This window comes from Zingiber officinale, chromosome 1A, assembly GCF_018446385.1.
Source record: "Zingiber officinale cultivar Zhangliang chromosome 1A, Zo_v1.1, whole genome shotgun sequence".
NCBI lineage: Eukaryota > Viridiplantae > Streptophyta > Magnoliopsida > Zingiberales > Zingiberaceae > Zingiber > Zingiber officinale.
In genome coordinates, this window is record NC_055987.1 from 126,132,560 (window position 1) to 126,147,366 (window position 14,807).

General features: G+C 39.1%; 2 protein-coding genes across 2 annotated transcripts; one reads left to right on the forward strand and one right to left on the reverse strand.

The window, feature by feature from the left end:
• The first annotated feature begins 86 nt into the window (after nucleotides 1-86).
• On the forward strand, nucleotides 87-2,276 carry LOC122031218 (protein CHROMOSOME TRANSMISSION FIDELITY 7-like). Its single transcript, XM_042590362.1, has 6 exons — nucleotides 87-511; nucleotides 590-685; nucleotides 854-928; nucleotides 1,005-1,372; nucleotides 1,676-1,812; nucleotides 1,975-2,276. The coding sequence occupies exons 1-5, from the start codon at nucleotides 239-241 to the stop codon at nucleotides 1,809-1,811; spliced, it is 948 nt and encodes a 315-aa protein (XP_042446296.1). The 5' UTR covers nucleotides 87-238; the 3' UTR covers nucleotide 1,812; nucleotides 1,975-2,276.
• Nucleotides 2,277-6,624: 4,348 nt separating this feature from the next.
• On the reverse strand, nucleotides 6,625-7,853 carry LOC122002604 (uncharacterized protein DDB_G0287625-like). The gene is made up of 2 exons (XM_042557832.1): nucleotides 7,625-7,853; nucleotides 6,625-7,217 (listed from the first exon to the last, which is right to left on the reverse strand). The coding sequence occupies exons 1-2, from the start codon at nucleotides 7,851-7,853 to the stop codon at nucleotides 6,625-6,627; spliced, it is 822 nt and encodes a 273-aa protein (XP_042413766.1).
• Nucleotides 7,854-14,807: the final 6,954 nt, after the last annotated feature.

Below are 14,807 nucleotides of genomic sequence, written 5' to 3' on the forward strand. Positions count from 1 at the left end.
GATTTTAAAATCGATGCTAAAATCAAAGATTTAAATATGATTTAATTTGATTATTTGAAATCAATTCAACCTAAAATAATATAAAAATTTATGCTAAGAACGTAATTTTATCTCATTTAGTGGTTTTTTTAACAGATGCCGCCCAAATAAAGCGCGGGAAAAGTTGAGTTTTTTGAAACATAAAATCTGAGCGGTGTGGAGATCGACGCATCGCTGCCTTTGTTTTGGCGGAGCGGGGATGCAGCAATCCCGGATCAGCGCCTTCTTCAAGCCCTCCGGCGATCGAAGGCTCAAAGATAAAGGAGAAGCGGAATCGAAGGCGCGGAGGGATTCCTCTAGGATCCTCAAAAAGAAGAGGAGTTACGCGCAGTACCATCTCGAATTAGGGCAGTCGGACTTCCTCCTCCGCTCCTGCTCCGTCTGTGGGATGATGTACGCCTGCGGGGACGAGTCGGATGAGAAGCTCCACAGGGATTTCCACAAGAAATACTATGAAGGAATCCAATTTAAGGTCAATCAGACTCCTTCGATCTCTTCTCAATCCGCTTTCTGTTTCTTGTTTTCTAGCTTGTGTAATTTTGATCGGCAGGGCTTGCGCGACGAGAGAGTTGTCTCGGCGTCTAGCGGAGACAATTGCCGCATTCTATTGGTGGTTGATGGTGATCCTCCATCACACAGGCGCAAGGTTGCTGGAACACAGCTTGATCGCTTGATGTTTCTAGTGCTGGGAAATTGTTTGATGAAATGACTGAGAAAATGGAAATGCATCTTCTTGAAATTGATCATGCAAAAGTTTGGCTTTGTAATTATATTACTTTGATGAAAGATAGCTGACACGCATCCATGATCGCAGGTTAAGGAGGTGCTTACAATCATGGAGAAGGAGCTTGGGTTTAGTGACGGTCAGCTTCTGAATAAGCAATGCAAAGTGAGTAACTAGTCTTTAATATAATAATCATGTCTGTGACTTCATTGCTCTAATTTTATCTTATGGGAAAATGCAGGTTTATCTGTTTATTTCGAGTTACAGGGTTGTTGGTTGCCTAGTTGCTGAATCGATAAGAATGGGTCATAGAGTTATAGAAAATTCTGCATCACGCAAACATACGGACCATAATAACACATATTCAGATAAAATGTGTCAAAATTTAGAAAGAAAAGGTCCAATTTTACAATTTGGAGGGATTAGTTTCAAGAGAGTGGTCATCAAAAGAAGTGATGGCAAGAACAAGGCGAGCATTGATGAGTGCGAGACTGGAGCTGTTCTTTGTGAGGAAGAATCTGTTCCTGCTCTTTGTGGCTTTAGGGGCATCTGGGTTGTACCATCCCAAAGAAGGAAGCAGATTGCCTCACGACTTCTGGATGCTGCAAGGTAATAGCTGCTTAGAATGACTTTAAAACTGTTATCTTTATCCAACAGACACTATGATATTACTCTGTTTGACACCTAGTCAAGAATTGTTGTTGCAGATTGCAAATACTTGGTCGACAATGCATGTATTATGTTCTTGTGTTCATAATCATTTTGACCTCAATTTTATTTGTACTTCAGTGAATTCTTCTTGCATTTGACTCTTCAGCTTGTTTAATTTATCTTACATGTAAATGTTGACTATGAAATTATCTGGTTCACAATGAACATTGTTTGACGACCTAATTTTGTGACTTTTTTCAGGCAGAGTTTTTCCCCGAGTCGAATATTGGAACACTCACAGTGTGCTTTTTCCCCTCCAACCTCTTCTGGGAGAGCACTAGCATCCAGATATTGTAGTGGCAGTGCTTACCTAATCTATAGGGAAGAAGATGTGTGAGGTAAAACATATATCACTCTTTTAACTTTAAATTTATGTCAAATTATCATTTATTACATAAGTTGAAATCCTGTTAGTCACAACTATTTAACTAGATTATAGTGTTATTCTTTTAGCTTTACCTCTAAGATTTTGTTCATTGCAATGCGGGTGAATCACACAGGGAGGATTTGAAGGGCAGATTCAGACATCAACCATGGAATAAGTGATTGGGTGGTTTGAGAAGCCAAGAGGGAGAAAGAGTGCTAGTTCATCTTGTTCCGTTGCGGCTTTCTTCGTCTTCATTAGCAAGTAACTTCAGCATGAGAGTTTGATTGTCAATGTTCTCAATCACTTGGCTCGAACCTTCACTATTCAGTAGTGAAAATTGTAGTTTTTTCAGCGTTCTTCATCTTATATTTATCTGTATGTTCGGTTCATCTGTGATCAGCAATGTTCAATTTCTTCAGTGTTCCATTATTTACACAGGCAAAGTGTTTATTTCGAGTACCAAGTCAACGAGCTAATTGACTGCAGAAATGCACAGAAGGTTTAGCTAAGAGCATTTCAATTAAATTTTTTTTTATTTCTGTTTAAAAAAATAAAATATTAAAAAAAATGAGAAATATGAAGAAGATAATATTATAAAAATTGACAGATGATGAACTCGAAGAATCGAATAAAACATCATTCAATTGAGGATCTTTTTCTTATTGATTTACTAAACTTTCTTCTGGTGATGACTCAATGGTCCGATCCCGATCACAATTGAAAAGAGATTAATTTCAATGCTTTATTAATATGGTGGTATGCAGAGAAAAAAAAATGAAGTCACGGTAAGAGAGAACTCTTTCTTCCCTATCTCTCTATATACATGCAAGTGACATCAAAGGAGGTTATCAGAATAAAACCACTCCTTTCAAAACATTCAAATTCTAATATTTGAATGTAATTGAGTTGGGTCGGGTCAGTCCTCATGGGCGACCCATTTAATCAATATCTTTTTTTTCCTTATATCTCCCACTCACACATGAGGATTAGACTTCTTCAATCTTTAGATAGATTATAATCACCAATTTCATACAAACAAATGGATCGTGTGGCCAACAAGCATATTATATAAGAGCTCATAGGCATATACCTATTAAGGATATGTAGCAGCTCATTTCAAAGTAATCATGAGGACATTTTACTCGCTATACCTCAGATTTATTTTACTACACAAATCAACGTATCTCTTGTCCCAGAAATAATAAGAACATACTTGATTCAAAAATATTTATTTATTTCATATATTCACAAATATGTTCTAACAACTAAGGGGGTGTTTGGTTTAGGGGAATAGGAGTGGGGAATGATAATGGAAATCATTGATTGTCATTGTTAATGTTTGGATTATAGGAATAGGAATACAAATAAGGGAATGAATCCTTGAAATTGGGTAATGACTCATTCTCATGTACCTCCCCTTCAATGAGTCATTACCCTATTTTCATCAATCAAAATATTTCCTTATTTTAAAAACACCCTTGACCTAAAACTAAAATTTTCTCCCTTAATATCAAATATCAAAATATATTTATTTATTTTTTCTTTCATATCACTTCTCTCTTCTTGTTCTTTCTCATCATATTTTCTCTCTCATCATTTTATCACACATTTTCTCTCTTTCTTAATCTCTCCTATCACACTCTCTTTTCTCTTTTTTTCTCATTACACTTTCTCTCTCATCATACTTTCTCTCTCCTCAATCTCTCCCATCACACTCTTTTTTCTTTTTTTCTCATCACACTTTCGCTTTCATCACACTTTCTCTCTCCTCAATCTCTCTTGTCCACTCCCTCCTTTTTTTCCTCAACACACTCTCTTTCATCATACTTTCTCTATCGTCATACTTTCTCTCTCCTCAATCTCTCTCATCACACTCACTGTTCTCTTTTTTTCATCACACTTTCTCTCTCATCATATTTTCTCTCTCATCATACTTTCTCTCTCCTCAATCTCTCTCATCACACTCTCTCCTCTTTTTTCATTATATTTTCTCTCTCTTCATCATCTCCCATCATACTTTCTCTCACATCATATTTTCTCTCTCATCTTCTTTCATCATGCTCTCTCCTATCACATTCTCTTTTCTCATTTTCTCTCATCACACTTTCTCTCTCTTCATTCTTTCTCATCATACTTTCTCTCTCATCATTCTCTTTCATCATATTTTTCTCTCACATTCATCTTTCTCTCACATCTAATTTTTCTCTTATTTTCCTTAAGGGTAAAAAAGAAAATTTTGATTTATTCCGATAGAAAATATGCAAGTAACCAAACATTGCTTTTAAGAGTGATATCCATGCTTATACTCAATCTCATTCCACAATACAATGATTCCCATTCCGATTCATATTCCTAGGAAAGAACCAAATGCCCCCTAAGTTAAACATAATTAGTTGACTTGTGAATATAAAATCAGTGTCAAAATAAATCTTCCTTTCTCACTTGAATCTTTCAATCTTTATTTATAGATGCTTTCTTAGACATGTACTGTATTGCCGAATCATTCATAGCTATTGGTAGCATGCTAAAGTAACATCACTATAAATAAATAAAAGAAACAGTTGAAAGTTTTAAAGGTATTAGATTATGTTTATATATATTAACCTATAGATCTCACACAATGAGCTTAGACTCAACTATTCATTTTCCAAGTGGTCACTTTAGCACACGTGGTATGAAACACTTATTATGATGTGTTTCTTCGTCTTTGGAAGTGTATGTCATTAAAAAAATTCACATTGTGCAGATCTTAGTCCAAGTGTATCTCAACACTTAACTTGAGTTTTCTCCTCATTTATCCTCCAACATGTATAAGAAAAACTCTGATCTGGCTATCAGGTAAGTTTAATGGATTGTGAGAAACTCCATTTCGATTACAATAAAAAAATTATGAAGTAATCTCATCTTAATAACATATTACTAAGGCAACATAGGTATGGATTTGTTCACAACAAAATCAATATTGTCTCATCTTTGCATGTTTCTTAGCATCACAGGCGATTGCTCGTATGAGAGAGTCAATCTTAATTTGTCAGATATACTTTTAATGTGCAAATAAATGACTCATAAAGTAAATATGTACCTATAATGCATAATAAAATATTATTATAATAATGAGCACAATATCATAAATATGTATATGTTTAGTTACAATCACATCCTACACAATCCAAGAAATCTAACGTGATTTATAAATACTTCTCTTGGGATTGGCTTAGTCAGAGGATCAACCACCATCATTCGTGTAGGCATGTATTTCAAAGTCACATTCTGCTTTTCAACTATGTCTCTAATGAAGTTGTATTTCGTGTCGATATGTTTGGTTTTTCCATGACATTTAGGGTCTTTTGTATAAGCAATTGCTAATTGATTATCGGAAAAAACTGTTACAACTCCCACTGAATTGCTTACTACACCCAAATGACTTAGGAATCTTCTCAACCAAACACCTTCTTACATTACAGAAGCACATGCCACAAATTCTGCTTCCATTGTGGATAGGGGCACGCTTGTTTGTTTCTTGCTTCTCCAAGATATGCATCCTCCATTTGACAAAAAAGCATATCCTGAGGTGGATTTATGTTTATCTAAATCACCACCTCCAGTCTGCATATGTGTATCTCATTAGTGTTAGATTTTTTCCTTAATAACATAGGAAATAATCTGTTGTACCTTTTAGGTATTTCAAAATTCTTTGAATTGCACTCCAGTGTCTTCTTCCTGGATTAGATTGATAATTGCTGACCAGACCCATGGCATAACAAATATCGGGACGAGTACACATCATTGCATACATCAAACTCCCAACTGCACCAGAATATAACACTTTAGACATCTCATGGATGTCCCCAGGGCGTAGCACAGATGGGGAGTGCATGGTTCTGTGGCTGAAAGGTCCAGGGGTCGATCCCCGGGGTGTCACTGCCTGGGGTTAACGTCTCCGTCATGCACTTTCCACCTGTGTACCTGCATTTACCTCCCTCCATATCCGTGGGACCGGCTCTAGGGGGGCCGCTGATGTGACGGTTCCACATTTTTTTTAGACATCTCATGGATTTCTTCAAAAGTGTCTGGGCACATTTCACGACTTAAGTTCTCGCCTTTGGCCACAAGAGTATCAATGGATTTACAATTTAACATTCTAAATCACTTTAGAACCTTTTTAATAAAAGATTCTTGAGACAATACAAGAAGTCTCTTCGAACGATCAATGTGAATTTTAACACTTAGAATGTAATCTGCTTCACTCATGTCCTTCACTTCAAAATTTGAATACGACCACTTCTTAATGATTTTAATTTACTGCTTATCATTTCCTGCTAACAATATGTCATCGACATAAAGAGATAGAATTACAAACTTTTTATTGGATCTTTTCACATAAACACAATGATCTTCATCAACCATAATAAAGTCATATGAGATCATTGTTTTGTGAGATTTCAAATACCATTGTCTAGAAGACTGCTTAAGGCCATAAATTGATCTATTCAATTTACAAACTTTATTTTCTTGCCCTTTAATTACAAAACCTATTGGTTGTTCCATGTAGATTTTTTTTCTCAAGTTCTCCATTAAGAAAAGTAGTTTTAACATCCATTTGATATAATTCTAAATCCAGATTAGCAACTATGGCCAACAACAGATGAATAGAAGTAAATCTCACTACTGGTGAAAAAGTTTCTTCATAATCAATACCCTCTTATTGATTATAACCCTTTGCCACTAGTCGAGTTTTATACCTCTCTATTGTTCCATCAGCCTTTCACTTAATATTGAGAACTCATTTGTTTCGAATAGCTTTATGACCATGAGAAATTTCAACTAGTTTCCAAACATTGTTTGATTTCATTGAATTCATTTCTTCTTTCATTGCATTTATCCATTTGTCCCTCAAAGGACAAGATATAGCTTCGTCTATGTTTTTAGGCTTTTCTTCATCAATTGAAGATATGATATAAGTATGCCCTTCAATCTCATAATGATGTTTAGGCATACCTTTCCTATTACTCTTCCGAAGTTGAGGATTAGATGAATTAATATGATCAGGATTACTCCTACTCAAATCATAAGAATCATCATGATCAAGATTGTTCCCATTAGGGTTGCTCCTACTCATATCAGATGAATCATTATGATCATGATTACTCCTACTTAAATCATAAGAATCATCATGATCAGGATTGTTCCCATTAGGGTTGCTCCTACTTGGATCAGATGAATCATTATAATAAGGATCTCTCCCACTGGAATCAAACAACAACTCATCCACTTGAGCTTTAGATGACTCATTTGGCAACAACCTATTATCTGAATCGGATAACTCAGATAAAGGTTCATTCCCCTTAATTTCACCTCTCTTATGAAAATCAGTCTCTAGAAATTTTACATTTCATGATCAATCTCAGTAATGCTTCCATCATCTTGTTCACCAATGAACATGTAACCCTTAGAATACTCAGAGTATCAGATAAAAATATATTTCTTTCCTCGAGGACCCAACTTTCTATATTTACTTGCAGAATCATAAATAACAACATTTGATCCCCAAGGTCTAAGGTTACTCAGGTTCGGTTATCTACCAGTCAAAAGTTTATATGGCATTCAAGGAACTGACTTTGAAGACACCTTGTTCAGAATATACGTCGCGACTAATAAAGCATCTTCCCAAAAGAAAATTGACAAATTAGCTTATGCCATCATAGACCTTATCATATCTAACAATGTTATATTCCTTCTCTCAACAACACCATTTTGCCCCTTAATTAATTGTCTAATTATACCCTTTTTATTACACAGATCCTTAAATTGATCTGATAGATATTCACATCCTCTATTAGTTCTCAAAGCCTTTATTGTCTTATCCATTTGTTTTTCCACTTCATTGACATAGCGTCTAAAATATTCCAATGTTTCAGATTTATGTGAAATCAAATAGACATGAACATAATGAGTGAAATCATCTATAAATGTAATAAAGTAGGAGGATCCATGTCTAGCCCTTACACTCATTAGACTACATATATATGAATAAATCAATTGTAATGAAAATTCTACTCTAATTATTTTTCCAAATGGTTTTTGTGCCATTTTACCAGCAAGACAATGCTCATAATTAGAAAAATCAACTTTAGAAAGAGAACCTAATAGTCCTACTTTTATTAGTTGATTCATCCTATCTTGTCTAATGTGACCTAATTTAGCATATATGTCAAGTATAAGCATCCACATTTGTGATACTAGATGAACAAACATTTAACGGAACGCAATAATCAACATAATAGTTAAATATTTGTCTTACACAATCTAACACAATAAAACCATTACTAAGATGTCCACAACCAAAATACATAGTGTCATAGTATATATGAACAAAATTACTACTAAAGTTCAAACTGTATCCTAATCCCAAAAGAACAACAACAGATACTAAATTTCGTTGAATTTCTGGTGCATAGAGTGTTGGAACCCCAAGGTTGTTTTGATGTGATCAACAAGTTAAGTTAGGTCCTGTGGTGTTTTAACCTTGTGTCTAAGTATGCAGGAGCTTAGGAGCATAAGGAGTCAAGCAAAAGACGCAGCTAGTGAGAAGGGCGGCACGGGAGAGAGTCGACGGGCTCAGTGCATCTGAGGTACGAGGTGTTGCGGAAGAGTACGCGGGCGGACGATGAGGCGCGTGGCGTTTCCAAGGAACGAGAAGTCGAAACAGAAGGTTGCTCGAGAAGGCTGAAATTGGGTTCGGGTGAGCCTTATTTCGGTTGGATGAAATCACCCAAGCGAGCGAAGCCGGAGCGGAAGACCCGGACCGAAGCGAGCAGCACCAGAGCAGAGGGCCCATATCAAAATTCAACCAAGTTGACTTTAGTGGTTCGGACGACCGGACCCATTCTGGGCGCCCCGACTAGTCCGAGCACCTGGAGCGATTCTGGGTGCTTGGAACTCGATTTTTGACCGGATCACGTTTGACCGTGATTCGTTACGAAGGGGATAAAATTTTATCCCCTCTCAAGCGCTTGGAACCCTCCAGGTGTTGGTTCAACCTTAGATCAAGGTTGACCTGGTTGACCCGACTCGAGTTGACCTGACTCGAGTTGTATTTTGATGTTTGACAAGAACAGAAGAGTTGTATTTTGATGGGAGATTGTTGGTGCAACCTTAGGTCAAGGTTGACCTGGTTGATCTGACTCGAGTTGACCTGACTCAAGTTGTATCTTGATGTTTGACAAGAATAGAAACTTGGGAGGTTGTGGGTGCAACCCGTGGTCAAGGTTGACCTGGTTGACCCGAGGTGAGTTGACTTGGCACGGAAAAGTCCAAGCAGGGAGCTTGGCACGGGAAAAGTCCAAGCAAGGAGCTTGGCACGGGAGAAAGTCCAAGTATGGAGACTTGGAACGGAGAAGTCCAAGTATGGGAACTTGGCATGTGGAAGTCGGAGAGGGCTCGGTAGCTCGTTCTCCAGACTATGGTCAGAGAGGGCTCGGTAGCTCGTTCTCCGGACTAGGTCAGAGAGGGCTTGGTAGCTCGTTCTCTGGACCGGCGCCAAAGGTCAAGGAAGCCGGAGTCCCAACACGCAAGAATCCACCGGCGCCAAAGAGGGTTAGAAAGAATCCACCGGCGCCAAAGGTCAAGGAAGTCGGAGTCTCAACACGCAAGGGCAAGGAGCACGTGGTGTGCTTCCAATGCAAGCGAAGGGGACACTATAAGAGTCAATATCTGAGGGGGAGGCAACCTCACAAGGACAAGAGACCGAGCACGTCAATAGGGGGAGTGAAGGCAAACCCTAAGGTAACATTTAAGTCTCACTCTTGCAATAAGACACATGCTAGTAGTTTTGTTGCAATTGTTAATAATGATAAGCATGTTAACTTTAGGAGCCAATATAGGTGCTTAGGTGCTAAACATGTTAGCCTAGGTAAGGACAACACTAGAAATGTCAATCCTAGGATTAACCCATCTAAGGCTAAGGAAAATCTAGGTAGAAACCCCAAGACAACTAGACACATGCCTAGGAATACCTCAAAGAAAAATGAAAAATTAAAAATTGAGGTATTAGAGAAGGAGAATCAAGCCTTGAGGTCAAGACTTGATACTTTGGAAAAGACTCTTAAGAACTTGGAGAAGTCATCTCTAGGGTTTAAGGGTCAAAAACCAATGTCCAAGGACAAGAAAGGTTTGGGTCACAAACCTAAGTCCCAAGTGGTCAAGCCCACTTACCATGATGTTCCATTCGATTATGGAACAAAACCTAGGACTAGGAAGACCATCACCAAGGTCACAAGGGGAGTCACCCCTAGAGTTGATCTTGATGAGTCCCAAATGACCAAGGCTTCAAAGCCTAGGAGGGTCATTAGGAGGGTTGCTAGGGAAGTCATTCCTAGTGAATATTTAGTGAACCCAATGAGCTCAAATAGGTATTGGATTCCTAGGAGCGTGATTTCATCACGCTAGATGAGTTAGGGTGTGCCAACCTTACTTGAATAGGTAGTTAACATAATCATGGCAAAAGGTGGCACTTTAGGAATTTTCAAGGTGTAATCAAGCCTTGGAAATGAAATGGAAAATTATTCCTAAGGTGTTTAGGATGTGCCAATCACAATTGAAGAGTTTTCTAGTGTATCTAATTGGCACATAGTGATCTAAAAATCCTTAGTATATGATTTTAGGTCTAATACACTTAGGAATATGGATTTTATGGCAAAATGATCAAAACTGGCAACTAAGGCTAGAGTTGGGTATTTTCTATACCTTTACGTATTATTTGCCATATATTGCTTGTCATATGTCATGTCATGACATCATACTTAATTTATCATCATTTAAAATGTCATGATAATGCTTAGGTTAGTTAAATGTCATGCTTTATTTAAGTTTCATACTTTATGCCATGACATCATGACATTGGCACATGTTTCCATTTATGATACAATTATATGTCATGTCATCATCTTGTGCATTAATGATCAATGAAATTGATTTAAGGACTAAAACACAATTTGATATGGAGATCAAATTGTTATTTAGAAAAATGCATGAGAACTTAGATTAAGCTAACCTAAACCCATATCTCACATCAAAATTGACTTGGATGTGTTTGATACACCTTAGATGTGTGTGAGATATTAGGATTGTGAGTTAGGATCAAGGTGCATAGTCCTTGTACCTAGATGAGCCTAATTCTAATTGGGGATTATAGGGAAAGCTTGTGTACAAGTCATGTACATTTAGCCCTAAGATTGTGGTCCCAAATTAAAGGGTTTAAAATCATTTTAAAATTGATTTGAAAAATCTTGATGAAGCTTTTCTAGTGATAACTCTCATCATTGAGCAAAGTGATACAAAGATGAGTTAACTTTGAGCTATTTCAAAGACTTTTGAACTTTGTATTAGGATTGAAAAATGGAAAATATTTTCATAGAAAACTATTTTTCCTTGATAGTATATGTTATGAGGAATGTATCCTCAAAGTTTTATAATTTTTGAAATTTTCTGGAATTTTGTAGGGGGTTCTGAATTTCGGAAGGAAATTCAGAAACTGATATCAGAGGTTGTGGACCGATCAGAAGGGAGTCTGATCGGTCCAGGCAGTTGTGGATCGGTCACTGTGACCGATCCAGGGAAGGTCTGATCGGTCAGGTGACCGATCAGCGAGTGCCAACTTGCTGATTTTCGATTGTTTTGTCTGAAATTTCAGCTGGGAGTTGGTGTTTTGGATTTCTAAAGGCTTGAAACTCTCCAAGACATTGTTGGTGCAATGGTCAAGGGGGAGTTGACCTTTAGGGGGAGTTTTACCTATTAGTCAAGGGGGAGTTGACTTTTAGGGGGAGATTTTACTCCTAAAGACTTGAGTGATATGGGATTATCACTAAGTTAATTGTTGACCTTAGTATCAAGGGGGAAATTAAGGGTTTCAATGAAAGGTATGAGACCTTCATTAGAAAGAAACTCTTGACCTTGATTCACTCTTTTTGATGTGTGTCAAAAAGGGGGAGAGTGTAGGGTTGGGGAGAATGTTCAAGGAAGAACATTAGAAAACCTAAGTTAGGTTATGGTTTTGTCAAACATCAAAAAGGGGGAGATTGTTGGTGCAACCTTAGGTCAAGGTTGACCTGGTTGACCCGACTCGAGTTGACCTGACTCGAGTTGTATTTTGATGTTTGACAAGAACATAAGAGTTGTATTTTGATGGGAGATTGTTGGTGCAACCTTAGGTCAAGGTTGACCTGGTTGATCTGACTCGAGTTGACCTGACTCAAGTTGTATCTTGATGTTTGACAAGAACAGAAACTTGGGAGGTTGTGGGTGCAACCCGTGGTCAAGGTTGACCTGGTTGACCCGAGGTGAGTTGACTTGGCACGGAAAAGTCCAAGCAGGGAGCTTGGCACGGGAAAAGTCCAAGCAAGGAGCTTGGCACGGGAGAAAGTCCAAGTATGGAGACTTGGAACGGAGAAGTCTAAGTATGGGAACTTGGCATGTGGAAGTCGGAGAGAGCTCGGTAGCTCGTTCTCCAGACTATGGTCAGAGAGGGCTCGGTAGCTCGTTCTCCGGACTAGGTCAGAGAGGGCTTGGTAGCTCGTTCTCTGGACCGGACGAAGTCGGAGAGGGCTCGGTAGCTCGTTCTCCAGACTAGGTCAGAGAGGGCTCGGTAGCTCGTTCTCCGGACTAGGTCAAAGAGGGCTCGGTAGCTCGTTCTCTAGACCAGGAAGGCAGATAGAAAGTCCTGGTGAGTGAAGTCAGGTGAAAATCCTAGTGAGTGAAGCTAGGTGAAAGTGAAAGTCCTGGTGAGTGAAGCCAGACAGTTGGGGAAAGTCCTGGTGAGTGAAGCCAGGCAGTTGGGAAATCCTGGTGAGTAAAGCCGGGCAAGGAAAAATCCAGATAGATCAAGGCTGATCGGACATCTGGTGTTGTGAAGGTCAAGTAGGTCAAGGGAGTGACCAGATGCTAAGCATGAGATACCAATAGGTCAAGGTTGACCGGATATTGGTTTGGAAGGCGTGGGACTTGGTTTGGGCAAAAACCAAGAGCTGGATCGATCAGTGTATCGATCCAGTGATACACTGGGTTATCTGATCGGTCTGGTGACCGATCAGTAACCAAACAGTATGCTATTGTATGTTATCTGATCAGAAAGCAAACAGAAGGCAAAGAGAAAAGGAGGGGATCGGTCTGTGGACCGATCCACATGCACCCTGATCGGTCCACAGACCGATCAGGAGACGATCAGAGAGTTGGGCGAGTTCTCTGTGAAGAGTGCTGATCGGTCTGGGGACCGATCAGCATAGGTCCTGATCGGTCCCCAAGACCGATTAGGGAGGTCTCGGACCGATCAGGGTGGAGCCTGATCGGTCCAGATATATCCGTTGAGATTCAACGGGTATCTCCGTCTTCTTCGCTGTCTGCTTTGCTGCAGTTGCAGGTTCAGGCTATATAAAGGAGATCGAGGGCTGCTACAATATTATTCTTCTTCTTCTTCCTTTCCTCAGCTGCTACCTCTTGCTTCTGTAAGAGCTTGCTGTTGCTGAGCTCTTCTTAGCTGAAGCTTCGCGTGAGCTTCCTCGGCTGGGGTCTCCAACAGTTACTGCTGTATTTGGCCCGTGAAGTTGCTGCTTCATCAACAGCCGACGAGAAGGCAAGATTGTTTGTTTTTACATTCATATTGTTGCTTCTTCTTGTGTATTCTTGTACTCCTGTTCTTGCTGGTACAAGAAAGATTGTGGCGAGGTTTCTCCACCCAGAAGGAGTATATATATTAGCCGGTTCTCCGGGGACTCATCCACCGACGGATTGATAGGCTTCGTCCACCTTACGGACATGCTGAGGAGTAAGAGTTTCATCTCCGAACCTCGTTACATCGTCGAGTTCGAGTTTGAGGTTTGATCTTTCCTTTTTGCGTTTCTATTTAGTTATTTCCGCTGCGCTAACCCTAATCGTAGGAAGAAACGAGCAATTTGGGGTCGGCTATTCACACCCCCCCTCTCTAGCCGCAATCCATCGATCCTAACACCAGGCACCCCGACCAAGGCTATAAATACAACCTTAGTCCAGAAGCTTTTCATTCATTCAAGCAATTAGCAAACCAACACTTGTGCGCTTTCATTTTTAGTTTAGCTTCTATTTTTTGTACGTCATTGCTGTAAGAGGCTTCTCTGCTTGAAGGAGATACTAGTGTGATTTATTCCTTGGATTAACAACCTCTCCGGTTGTAACCAAGTCAAAACTCTGGTGCCTCTACTTTTTAGTTCTTTCTTTAATTAATGCAAGTGTTCTTTTGAAAGTCCGAGAAGGGTAGTTTTGTTTTTTATTTGTGCAGGCTACGTAACCCCCCTTTTAGCCGGCCAACGCGATCCAACAAGTGGTATCAGAGCCAGGACGCTTGAGGAGGACTAACCGTCGATCGAAGCACCGAACAAATGGCCGAACCAAGCATATATCCACCGAAGTTCGAGGGGGAGTTCGTCAGCTGAAAAAACCGAATGCAGGTATTTTTCAAAATGAATTTTGATTTACTTTTAATTATGAAATTTGGTTTTGTAATATCGAAGGACAAAGAAAAATACCAGTGGACGAAAAAGAAGCAGGCCGACTACGTGGCAAATGGGAAAGCAGAATTCCATATGTTGAGCGTTTTTCTGCCACAAAAAGTCAACTGGATCAGCAACTATGACTTAGCAAAGGAACTGTGGGAAAAGTTCCTTGAGCTGCACGAAGGGGTATCCGAAGCCAAGCTCGCAAGACGGGATTTGCTTCGCAACCAGCTCACCAGCCTGAGACTTGATGAAGATGAAATAGTTGCGTATCTGCACTTGAGAATTAAGGAGCTTATCACCGGACTGTCAAATCTCGGAGAAAATGTAAGTAACCAAGATTCGCTAAGGTACACACTCATTTCATTTCCTAGAAATACTAAATGGGCATCACTAGTAGATGTCTTTTATATATCTAAGGACTTAGAAATTATTTCTTTAAAAG

Bases quoted from the DNA above. Each gene is read 5' to 3' on its own strand.
- LOC122031218 (XM_042590362.1), top strand. From the start codon at position 239: ATGCAGCAATCCCGGATCAGCGCCTTCTTCAAGCCCTCCGGCGATCGA. The intron at 512-589 runs GTCAATCAGACT...TTTGATCGGCAG, and splicing joins ATGAAGGAATCCAATTTAAG to GGCTTGCGCGACGAGAGAGT. The intron at 686-853 runs GTTGCTGGAACA...CCATGATCGCAG, and splicing joins CTCCATCACACAGGCGCAAG to GTTAAGGAGGTGCTTACAAT.
- LOC122002604 (XM_042557832.1), bottom strand. From the start codon at position 7,853: ATGAGTGTAAGGGCTAGACATGGATCCTCCTACTTTATTACATTTATA. The intron at 7,218-7,624 runs GTATAATTAGAC...TAAAATTTCTAG, and splicing joins GGATCTGTGTAATAAAAAGG to AGACTGATTTTCATAAGAGA.